A 13,451-nucleotide genomic window follows, 5' to 3' on the forward strand; every position below is an offset into this window, starting at 1 on the left:
CCGCGGCTCTACATGCAATTCGCTCGTATCCCGGAAGGACGGCTACGTCGACCGTCGTCGTGGAGAAAATTGCGTTACGCGAAACGCGCGACTATCTTCTCGGGGCACTGTGATTTATTAACGACGACGTATGAGATGACCGCGTTAATAACATGGCCAGACTGGACTCCCTCCGATTACTCCGATTACTCCGAAGTCTCCGAACTCAGAAATCGGAATCCGAAATAATCCGAATGCGCGACGCGTTGCGCTGCGCGGCGCAGCCGAGAACGCAGCAGTGTCGTTCCCCCAACGAAAATACCCGCTATCCACCCCGCTACCAAGTTCCCAGTTTCTCACTAGTATTCCTATTGGCTGCGTTCAGTAGAAAAAGCAGCTTTGTAACTATTGTAAAATTCTTTGATGTAATTAGTCTCGCCATTAGTTCCATACTGGATCTAAATGTATAAATTAATCGTATTAAAAAATCATTTAACAGTTTCAAAGTTTTTGCTGAATGCAGCCATTGGTTCTTATAGAAATATACTTCCCTCTACGTTGATTTCCTTAGCCCGGATTTACAATAGATTTTTAAACCTTAAGTCACAAGAAATGGACGAATCACAATCAATTATTCTCCTCACATTCGACTGTAATTGGTCGATTTCTTATGGCTTAAGGCTTGAAACACCTATTATAAATCCAAACCCAAAGACGGCTAGTTTTACAGAAATTCGCGTAACTGTTAAAATTTAAGTGATAAAAGTAAGAACTTGATAATATAGTAACAATTTTATGATTTATTCGTTTTGTAGATATGTCTATACGTTATAGTCTATACGTCGATCATTATTCTTCACACGAAAATTTGTCCAGAACCGTCCATCTTTAAAGATGCCATTAGTCCGGATTTACAATAGGTGTTTTAAGCCTTAAACCGTAAGAAATTGACCAACTATAGTCGAATGCAAGGAGAATAATTGAATGTGATTCGTCCATTCCTTATGGCTTAAGGCTTAAAGTAGGTATATTGTAGATCCGTCAAGCGTCGAGCATCTGCGCAAATTATATTGCGCAGAAGTTTGAATCTCCAGACTCTTGCGCAATAACTTTCTGCACATAGCTTCTTGACGCAAAATGGTAAATTATGGGAGATTATAATATATACTACTATCTTAACATATAATGCTGAAAATTTATATTATTTACATTATATAGTGTAAACTACAAGATTCCGCTATTAGTGTATCTCGTACATACATTAAATTCAATTTCAGTAAAATTATTAAACATATTATTGCGCATGCTCTGACGCTCGAAGTTCGACGCTGTCATGTAAAGGCACCTTTAATAGTAGAGAGTTTCGCAATACCGTGCGCATGCGCAGTTCGACTTTTCACTAAATAACATAACTTTAGGGTATCAATCATAAAATTTATCTCTAGGATGGAAAATGAAACGTGAAAATTTTAACCATGAACTTAATGGAGAAATTTTTAACTTTTCACTTTTCACATCCTAGGAAAAAAATTTCATAATTGATATCCTGCTTTCACCGTATCTGAATACACGGTATTATAAAACTTCCTAATAGGGAACATCACTAATTAGTAATTACTATTGACGCTTCTGATTGGCTGTTGCGAAGCATTGCGACTGGCGACGGAGTGTTTGCAACTTATTGCAGATCACGCTTAACGATAGCGACAATTGTCGATAAAACAGAGTTTAGAGAATCCCGCCCTTATTCTGTAACTGTCTTACACGCCTACCGACAATTATCGGTGCATTGCGCAGATATTTTATATGGTGAAAAAGGAGCGCAACGACACCGACAACTGTCGATAGGCGTGTGTTATGAGCACATAACGATCGCATAACGAGTTACAGAATTCCATTGCTGGTCTCTATTTTTCATGGTCCTCACGTTGGCAATCGTAATGATTGAGTCGACCATTAATTAGCGTCGCAATTGGAATTGGTGAAAAAGGCCCTAATTTTTTTGTATTTACAATTATTATTTTTCTCTTTTAGATTTGAAAATTTTTCTTCAAGAATAAGGGAAAAATAAAGCCCGAACTTCGACGAAATTTTTACAATAGATAAAATACGATACATCGAAATATCTTTATAAGATTTGCTACGTATCAATTATATAAATGTCGCATGTGATACTTTGGGAATTATTTAGCAAACTCGGATTACATGATTAGATATGTTTTTTTTTGTCAAAACATCAAAGTTTATTATTACAAGATTTTAGTGATATACATTTATGTGACATTTATGCATTTTAATGACATTTATATATTGATGAAGATTTATTTTGCATTGTAAAATTTTTAAGATACAATTATATAAACAGTATATAACATCCAATTATATATTGGTCCAATTCATGTTCACAATGTTCATCATGCGAGCGTTATTTATCTTTGTTTGACATTTAATAAACAACAAGGATGAAATGATTTTTGCATTGTGAGCGTAAATCGGACCACGGCCTAAGAATTTAATAATGACGTCACTTTTTTGACCAATTAATGATGTCATTTATTTACGACGTATTATTTACAGTTTCATACTTTAATAATGATGCGGGATAAATGACCAATCGATATACTAGTAATGTTATTAGTGATCAATTAATTAAGAACAAACTTTTGTTTCAAATACATATTGTATTCTCCTGAAGGATATATTGTTGACCTATCAGCTGTAAATTTTTATCACTGTTTCATATACATATATACGTCGGAGGCTGATTATCTTCCATAACTCCTGTTAACTCGATCGTAGGTGATGAAAGGGAATTATTTAAAGGAAAGGTTGACCTTTCAAGAAACCCCTTTATTGGAGTAATGAACTATTGTGATAAAATTATGTTTTATGATAAAACGGAGATGTCAGTAATTCAAGTGTTGCCTTATTTTCTTGTTTATTCTTCCTTCTCTCATCTCTCTGACAACTGCACCGTTCAGCCGCTTCACCAGAGCGAACTTCTCATTCCACTCTCATTTTCAAACTGATTTCCAAATAATTAAAGCACGCCGTCATATAATATGTATACACATATTATATGTATACACATATACAGCCGGTCTCGCGCTTCGATATTGCTGCATTTACTCTTAGCTCGAAACACTATACCGTGTCTCCTGAATATACATATATCTAATCAGTCTTTTTAACGGTTTAATGAATTTAAAAAAATTGCAAAAATTTTCCTGATGAAAGAAATTCTTATAATATCTCATAATATTAAAAACAAATTTTCATTTTTTCAATTTATAAAAATTTCTGAAAAAACTTTAAGCTTCTTCAGATTTTGACAATTTTCCGAAAATTAGATTGAGAAATCTTAGAAATTTTAAAATATTTTAAAATTGACGTATCTAAAGAATTCTAGAAAAAATGTAGATTTTTTTAGCATTTCTAAAGTATTGCAATTTAGATATATAAAAAAATCTGAGAAACTTTGATGCGTTATGAAAATATAACTTATATAACACGTATATGACATTTGCTCAGGTAGCATTAAGATCCGTTTATTTCGATTTGCATCGCCTCCATAGGAAGACGTATGCCAGTAAATGAAAGACGCCGTAAATGACAGCCATGAGGATAATGTTAGGCCAGAAATTGCGCTCGTTGAAGTCGTAACGATCCAACACCTCGGCGCCCTCGGTGAGGCAGGGTAGTCCGGTTGTTTCGCAGGCTGTTTACAGGAAACAGCTCCGTTATGCGTCTCGTAGAGGAGTAATAAGGCTCAATAAAACTTACATATATTATGTACGCCTTTCCATTGGATAATGGTGAGAGCTTCCGTGGAATGTAGTAGCCAGGAAAAATATCTTATCCATTGTACGTATACAGGTAGTGAACTGATAATCGTGCATCAATAAAAGGAATTAAAAAGGCTCCGCGATATAAAAAGAGAAGGAAGACAAAATTACACTGTAGATTCCCTGTAGTATAACGCAAACTTTGTATATGTTTAAAATTTCATCAAAATAAATCGAATGGTTTTCGAAATTTTTGGAAAAGAAATTTTTCCTTCAATTTTGACATCCTGTATCTTTGAAACTACCTAGATAGCACAAAGAGCTCAAAAAGAATTCAGTGATATGTCATCAATTCTGAATTCATTTTCAGATGCAAAAAGAATTCTTGTTGCATCTGAAAATGAGTTCAGAATTGATGACATTCGACTGAATTCTTTTCGAATTCTTTTGAACTCTCTTTGCTATCTGGGTTAAGCCATATTCAGACATATGATTCAGACATATGGTCATACGAAATTTTCGTCTTAAACTTGTGTGAGAAATCACCCTTAAAATCTTTTAAAGTATTCTTATAAGTATCCTCCCTGCATATAAAATAATCATAAATACCCAAGCTTGATGAAAGGCCCCATAGTTATCATAAGAATGTAATCGAAGGGCACCAGGTACGCCATTGCCAGCGGCACGCTCTGGTAAACGGCAGAGAAAAAACATCCTGGAGTAAATGAGAACGCGCATAAATGGACCTAAACCTGTTGTCCATTATGCTATTTAAACAGACAGAAACACTTACCGCAAGCGGTAGATACGTTTATCGTAAATATAACTACCAAAATGGTCAGGCTAAGAGCGTCCATTGCGGGACGTAAACCAGCCAACCAATACATTATTACGGTGAACAGAATTGGTTCCATCAGCAGTCCAGGTATCTGGAAATTTCAACGCTCTCGCAAATCGATAAGTATACTTCCCCCCATACAGCACATTCCAGCAATATTACAACAATATTGCAACGTTATAGTAATATTGCAGTAACATTGCAAACGTTGTTGCAAGCTTCTGTATGTATTGTATGGATCGTGTCTGCACATCCTTAGCGAAGATAAAAATCGAAGCGTAAGTCGAATATAAAGAGAAACCGACAAAAGCAAAATTTTGAGGAAGCGCAAACGGAACAATGAAACGTAAAAAAACCTAGTAATCACCAACTAATAATAATACATAATAATATCAATGTTATAATTTCGCATTCAATATAAATGTTAGGTACCATAGGTATGTTATTAGATATTACATTTATATTGTTAAGTGTAAAATTATAACATTGATGTTATGTTACTGATTGGAGTTAATGTTCTTTAATGGATGATTTACCTCTTAAAACGGTTCTTTCACATTTCGTTGTTGTAATTTATGTTCCCAAAAGTTGCTTTTACGCTTCTGTTATTCTTCCTCTATATTCGATTTATGTTCTGATTTTTATTTTTGCCAAGGGTAGATTGTTTGACGAATCGAACTTACCAGCGATATCATTCGTGCCAAATAGTAAAGATGGACGGAATACATGCCCGCCTTGTACTCTCGAAGAAGAAGCGGTAATTCTTGCGGGATCAACGCCAAAGTAGTGTACATGGGGAAGAATGCGTTTTCACATACCAGGAGATAAATAACACCGTCTACAGCCTGAATGCCTAATTGATTAAGATGGACGGCTCCTACAAAACACAGACCGGCAGTCGTTGCAATGCTCTGCAACGGGATCCGTTATTATAATAACGTATACACCCTGACAAGCCATTCAATCGATTCGTCGTACGCATATTTATCCGGATTTTAGAATTATTTAAAGATCACAGAACCTGACTTGTTCTACTGTTTACTTACCACTTTCTGCAGTATCCTGATCAATTGCACTGATGGATCCCGCAGAACTTGCAAGAATCCACGATGGATTAGCCAATAGAGCCGCAACCAGCAACGCGGTTCCACGCTGAATTAGATAAAAACGTAAATGTAGTTAAAGTTATCAGATTTTCTTAAGGGGATCCTAAAGTGAAGCTCAAATTCCGGTGAAATCACTTCCATTGGTAAAATGCAACACATCTCAGAACCTAAGCATAAAGATGGTCATAACTGGTCATGGAACGTAAGTTGTAGGTTGACCAAAATATTGTGACCATAACTCAGTTACGACCATCTTTGTGCTGAGGCTTATAGAATTATATTCAGACGTCTAATTAAAATACTATTGATCTACGAAAATTGATATATATCAGTACGATATTGATATATTAGTAGATAAAGATATGTCGATGTGCCACATTTTAAAATATAAATGGTAAAACAGCGATCTTGTCGGAGTTTCACTTTAGGAGATATTTATATCCGTTCTTACATTTAAGTTAAGACCTACATGTCTTAATTACAGTTTTAGGATACAAACCAATCACAGACCCATATTAACATTTAAATATTGCTTAGGTCTTGAAATATAAAAAGTGGACTATGAATACCGGCTTTAAATACTTTTGATATATTTGCACTGTTAATGAATTTTTTAAGTATGAGATACTCACAAAGCTCGCATTTCGCGACTATTTTCTCCGGTCTGAAACAAAAGGACGAATTTCTGCGTGATTTCTTTTAAATCAATCATTAACATTTGTCTTCGTAACAATTCTACTTACGTGACGCTGCAAACAAGCATTATCGAATTCTCGTTGTAATATAACATCGATCTCATTGCATGCTTCGCTTGTGAGAAATGCGTCGCAAATCTTTTGTGCAATTTTTCCGCTACCGTCCGAACCGCTGGGTGCGATTGCTAGAGTCGCCATCAGGAAATCGGCCGGATTATAATTGCATGGACACTCGTAACCTTGACTATAGGTGATAATAGTAATGATAGTGAATGAATGAGAAATTTTAGAATATTTCAGAATTTATATTTAGGGTGTCCCTTCATATAGTGCTCAAAATTGCTACAACGGCTTCAGCATTTGAAAACAAGTTTAATAAACATATGTCCAATTTCGAACGGTTTTCTGAATTACGGGGTATTAAAATAAGAAAACAAATCGAAATAAATGTTGTTTAATGTTCTTTATTCTATTGTTTTGATTCCTGAATCTTATTCTGATAAAATGTCACTAGATTTTTCATTCGTTCTCAAAATGAGATTTAGAATTCAGAACAATTACGGAAAGTGATATTTAATACTATCGATATTATTCGTGAAACTTCAAATATTTTTCAAAAAGTCCGAAACAATTTATTAATTTGTGCTAGAAAGTGTGTCGATGTTGATGGAGAAATTTTTTAGCATCTTTTGTAAAGCATCCTGGAGGAAAAAAATGTTTACAAAAAAGTACAGAAAAACTACATAGATTGAGATAAGATTTTAGAATTTTTTAATTTTTCCTAGCTATTTGTAATAGGATGTAGAGTGGGGTTTGTTTGTCTTAGAAATTAGTTTTTTGTAGATATTCGTAGTGGTACATAGAGTGTTGTTGAAGAGCAAAGGATTTCTTGTTTTTTCAAACAAACAACGTCACTTTATGTTCCACTACGAATATCTATGAAAAACTAAAAATTTCTAAGATTTTGTCTCAATCTATGTAGTTTTTCGTAAAATTTTTCCGGCAGGGCATTAAATAGAATAACAAATATTAATTAAACAACAATGTATTATGATGTTTTCTTACTTCAATACTCTATAACTCCGATATTATATATATATATATATAAAGGGAAAATATATATGTGTGTGTGTATGTATATATATATTTTTTCCCTTTATATATTTAATTAAAATTAAGTGAGACAGTGTTAGAGTGAGATAGTACATATACAAGGAGAAAGTATATAGCTACACCTTTCTCTCTCGTAGAATTTTGACAAAATCATTTGTGGCTAGATTCTTTTATAGGAAGACTAATATTGTATATTCTATATATCAATTTATTGTCAATAAAATTATGATTTGTTCTCTACTTTATGCCCGAATGATGAAATGTATACCTGGAGAAAAACTGTATTGCTTGCGTACTGGTACCAGCAAATGCCACTCTACCGCCGGCTAAAAAGATTATACGATGGAAGCTATCGAAGATAGTGGAACTCGGTTGGTGTATGGTGCACAAAACCGTGCGATTACGCAATGCGAAAGAAACCATGTGCGACACGAGGACACTAGCCGAATGTGCGTCCAGTCCGGTTGTTGGCTCGTCCAAGAACAATATTTCGGGGTCCGTTAATAGCTAGAAGGAAAACTGGAAATTTGCACAAAGCGCTTACTAAAGTAGAGTCACACGTGGGTACGCACCTCAGTGGCGAAAGCAAGTCTTTTCTTTTCTCCACCCGACAAAATCTTACCGCTGTCACCGTCACCGATGCGAGTATTAGATCTGTCAATCAGACCGACGTCTCTCAGCAAATGATTGATCCTGAGACGAATGTCTGAAGAATGAATTCTCCCGTCTAATTTCATTCTGGCCTGATGAAGATTGTTAAAGATATAAAGATATAGCGCGCGTAATGTTTGAACTGGATTCGAAGTTTCAAAGTAAATGTATCAATATGCGACCTATCTAAGCATTGAGAATTTTTAAACATTTTTATACACAGATTAGCCAACCAAAAAGGCACGTTCTATGTGAGTTGTAGCTGCTGTGATCTAATAGGCTTTCTACAATAAACCAATACCTGTAAGCTTTAAGTTTTAAGCCGTAAGAAATTGCAGATCAGTCACAGTTATATGAGAGAAGAATAATCGACTATGATTTGTCAATTTCTTATGACTTAAGATTTAAAGCTTTGGTAACGGCTTATTGTAGAAAAGCCTGTTATAGCTGCATCTTAAAACTCAATGCAAATTCTTAAGAGTTGCGTACTCTTGGACGATCTTATTCTAACTATCCATTATTGTAACTCCCAGCAAATACCATGCAACTAGTTATATATGTAACGTACCTCTGTTAACTGTAATTTCTCACTCAACGATACAACTAAAATATAAAACGTGAGTTATATTAAAGTCACATTGAGAAATTATAATTAACAGGTCGTTATATTATGTAAATTGGTGTTTGGCTGAGTATCTACAAAGTATCAACAAGTAGGCCATATTAGGTACTAAGTTATATATATTGGATTTAGTTAGCTCACCATAAACCAAATGTGCTCGAGCACTGTCATCGTCTCGATAAACATGTCTTCTTGATGCATAAAGCCACTATGACGTCTCATATATGAAGAGTCGGCTGGTACGCCATTGACGCGAACATCGCCGTGCACCACAACGCCGGCTGCCAATCCAAGTAAAAACAAGTTTCGAATGTCTTCGTCTTTTTAAAAAATTCAATTATATGAAAATTCTACCTACATTCGGCGCGAAATGCCAATGCTGTCATCAGCGAGCTTTTTCCAGCACCGCTACACAGTTGGGAAATTTGTGTTAAATTTAACACATTTCACGAGTCCCAAACAGTCAATTTTTTATGTTAATTTAATACAAGATGCAGAATATGTTAGAAAATAACATAAATATTATGTAAAAAATTAATATACAAATGTAATACTGACACAATTTGTAAGCGAATAACATATATGGAAGTATATATTTTTTCAATAACATTAACATTTATGATATGTTAATTAACATGTATTTTATTTATTTATTTTCCAGAAAAGATATTTCCCCCAAATATTTCTCAAATATTCCTCTCCGATTTTAACAAATTTTTAATTTGTTGTTTTGTAGACAAAAATAATAAGAGATATGAATTTTTTGATATCGCATTTTTAAGGAGTGAAACATTTCTTAGAAAAAAATTGGTTTTTTTCTTTCGAAGCGTAAAAATATCATTGAAACCATAAAAAATAGAAAAAAATGTTTAACCCTTAGTACACACCTCAGTGTTTGGTAGCCTTACTACACACAATGGGCCTTTCGTGTCCTAGATTAATTTTTATCACTTTTACAAGTATAAAAAAATTATTAAATGATTTTTTGACAGCTTTAGAAAGTATTTGTAAAGTTGTATATTTATAACAAATTGTATATGGTTCATGTGACAAAGAATGTCACATGAGAAAAAATTGTTTGGATTACGAACATTAATTGATCTATGTATGTATTAATTGTGCAGTGATTACAGATAATTTACCTGCCGCCTAAGATAGCAGTAAGTTCGCCAGGCTGTACCACACCTCGAACTGAAAGTGCGACAAATGTTATCACCGTTTCATTTTATGTTATATGTGAAATAATATATTTTGTTTAAATACCGTTGTTGATGAGCTGTTTGCTTATGGTGCGTCGATTCTGGTCCATCGCATAAATAGATAAGTTTTGCCAAGAAAGCATCGTTCCTTCTTGGTACATTCTACGTCGAGGTGCATCAAGCTTAACATCCATTACGTTAATTCTATAAGAGAATGCAAAACGAATACATTTTATCTGGTTTTTTTCTCAATTTTTTTCTTTAGAGAGACGCAATTTTCGAAACATCTTTATCTTATGGTAATCGCAAAAACGATCTTCAAACACGATAACAAATCCCAAAAAATTTTTAAATATGGCAGATTAAAATCGTGACAAGATACACAGATAGTGACATGATCATATATTCCTAATAATTACTCAGCTGTATTTAATATACCCAAAATTCCTGTCTCTATTTGTTCTATAGCATTATCAGCATTAAATATGATCACATAAGTTTTTTATAGCAACACTCTAGCCGGAATCCATAGTTCGTTCTTAATATCAAGACAATCTTAAACAATATCTTAAGATGCTAATACGGCTCTCTGATTGGTTTATGACATCTCAAGCACTAGCTTAAGACTATCTCGAATCTTGAGCAACGTCTATGGATTCCGTCGTTTGTGTTGCTATAATTTGACTAAATTTATCAATACTTTATTTGACGTGTTGTTTAATATTCTATATTTTGTTAAAAGTTTATCTTTACGGAATAAATTATTATTTTCATGCAATTAATAAAGTGTCTTTATTGGGTCAAAAATGTAAAATGATATTAAAATTATAAAAAATTTAGGTTTCGAATATATAGAACGATATATAAAAATCGATATATTTGTTTATTAACTTGATAAAAGTAACTTTTAGAAACAAAATCTTAGAATATTTCAGAATTTGTAGGTATATATAAAGATTCTAAAAAAGATGTAGATTTTCTTACAATTAAAAAAAAATATTACAGTTTATATGAAAAATATAAGAAATTTTTTGATAAATTATTCAAGAAATTTTTTAAAAGTAACAGATTCTAAAAAATTTTGAAATTTATATAGAAATTCTAAAAAATTATATGAAGAATTTTAAGAAAAATTTTCGCCAGAAATATCTTCAAAGCTTAATAAGATAAGTCTTTATAAGATTGAATCAAGCTTTCTTTGATGAAAATATTTTTATAATATTTTTGATACATTAAATTCTGAAGATTAAAAAAAGATACTTTTTAAATTTTTCTAGAGTTTATAAGTTTTTTTCTTGGAAATTACTTAAAGAGAAACCTTAGAATATTTTAGAATTCTATAAAGATGTAGCGACTTTCTCAACATTTCTGATATGCATTTTGATTTGTATAAAAATTCCGACAAATTTACAAAATTATATAGAAATTGTAAAAAATTCCAAGAAATTTATATAAAAATTCTAAAAATAATATGTATAAAAATTTTAAGAAAAATGTTCACAGAGTGTCTACAAATCTAATTTTTAGACAATGCTATATTTTCATAATACGAGATGATGCGGCATAAATAAATTACCTTTATTATATTGATGTACTTAATCCTGATAACAATAGGGTGTAATCGTTGATGCACAACAATTTGTGCAAATAACTGTAGAACGTTACACGTGACTGTAGAAGGATAAGAAACCGATAAGATATATCACGAAATGAAGATTGACACTGTAAAAGCACAACTTTTGCAGGCGTCGCGTTTGCTTCTCGTCAGCGCGAGTAACTGGTCTACCATTCGATGCACCTGATGCACTTCGTTTGTGCTCACTTCCCTTCTTCGCTCTTCTTTTCAACCGAACATTACGCGTGTACTAACGTAATATAACATCAATATTAGAAAAACTCGTCCAAGTTTATCGATCGCAAAAAGTTTACATTATAGAGAGATACGAATACGCACATTTTATCTTTTCTCATTGAATATTAATATTAATGATCACGATATATTAAATTATTATTAATATTAAAATTGTGAGAAATTATTGCGATTATTGCAGAGTCGGCATGTGCGAACAATGATTGAACAGCTGTGCAATAATTTGACACTTACGAATCGATAGTTCGTTCGATTCGCGGATGCGTAAAGTAAGCGCATAGACACCCATCCGAGGCTTTCTCCCGCTTCCGAAAAATATCCTCCTTATTGTAGCAAATGTTCGTGACTCAGGCGACTTGTGGTAATCGAAAACCGAAACCCTACGCGTACGTCAAGCGAGACAGACGAGTGGCCAGTTCGGGCCGATCTTATTTCGCTATTGGAATTGTCGCACATTGCTTTTTAACATTAGCATAGTGACGATAACGGCCTTTTTCCTCGCATTTGTATCTTATTACTTCTTTGCCTGCTTCCAGCCGAATGCCGACAATCCCGGCACGATCTTCAACTCGCGGACCGACAGCAATATCGCGAGTATATATATCATCTATATAGATCTCGGTGTTCTACTTTTTATTTTTTTTCTACAACATACTTGAAGATCTCTTGAGATTGTTTGTCATATCTCTATATCACATGCGGTCGCACGGTATGTATGGTAACCGGTTTGTAATAATATCTAGCGAACGAAAGAGTGGTCAGCCCCGATACAGGAAATGCGGCCGGCATGTAGGTGGTAGCTGTGTTGTTTCGTTATGTCAAAGTACATTTTTTCTAAGTTCTTATTACGTGGCCTTTTGCGGTCATCGCGCGTCAACATCGATATTTTCAACGGTATTCATAAATTACACTTAATAATCATGTTTGTAAATTTTCAAACTTGCAGCTAGGTATATAAATACTCTGTCAAAGATCTGAAATTGCACATATAAAATTAAGTAATATTTTAGTGAAAAATTACATAAAAGTTCAATTTATGTCGTAATCCATTGCTAATGCCAACGTTTCGTAAAATTTATCATTAATATTATATTTAGCCTAGAGTTGTGATTTATGTAGCATTATTTAATTAAAAAAAATAAATTACACTTATAGAGCTTTTTTTCTAAAACTAAATTATAAACTATTTTAGAAGATAAATGAAAAAGTCTTCCGTCAGAAAATTAACTTGCAGTTACATTTCCTAGATTAGTCGTAAAAAATTGATTAAATGTAAGGATGATTACTTTGACAAAAAATATCTAATATCCATTAATACTTTTCGTGTAAAAAATTCTATAAAAATATTATTTGTAGAACTTTCAAACATTTTATATTATTTTTCATTTTACTATAAGATGAGCAAAATAATAAAAATATGTTAAACTATAATATGCACAATGGTGGATAGCAAACTGATGTAATTTATTGCCATTTTGATGTCAAATAAATATAAAATGACAATAAAAACGTTAAAATAATAACAAATTCAGCTTGCTATCTAGAAAATTTTATTTTATTTATTTCTACTATATAAAATTTTATTTTATATAG

General features: G+C 33.0%; 1 protein-coding gene across 1 annotated transcript; it reads right to left on the bottom strand.

Moving 5' to 3' along the window:
* Window positions 1-3,511: 3,511 nt before the first annotated feature.
* Window positions 3,512-10,182, bottom strand: LOC108761661 (protein scarlet). The gene is made up of 14 exons (XM_018508314.1): window positions 10,053-10,182; window positions 9,932-9,980; window positions 9,148-9,197; window positions 8,931-9,070; window positions 8,089-8,259; window positions 7,785-8,023; window positions 6,452-6,647; window positions 6,341-6,372; window positions 5,649-5,754; window positions 5,286-5,513; window positions 4,558-4,693; window positions 4,374-4,479; window positions 3,763-3,863; window positions 3,512-3,697 (listed from the first exon to the last, which is right to left on the bottom strand). The coding sequence occupies exons 1-14, from the start codon at window positions 10,180-10,182 to the stop codon at window positions 3,528-3,530; spliced, it is 1,854 nt and encodes a 617-aa protein (XP_018363816.1). The 3' UTR covers window positions 3,512-3,527.
* Window positions 10,183-13,451: the final 3,269 nt, after the last annotated feature.

Source organism: Trachymyrmex cornetzi, unplaced genomic scaffold, assembly GCF_001594075.2.
Source record: "Trachymyrmex cornetzi isolate Tcor2-1 unplaced genomic scaffold, Tcor1.1 scaffold26, whole genome shotgun sequence".
Classification (NCBI taxonomy): domain Eukaryota; kingdom Metazoa; phylum Arthropoda; class Insecta; order Hymenoptera; family Formicidae; genus Trachymyrmex; species Trachymyrmex cornetzi.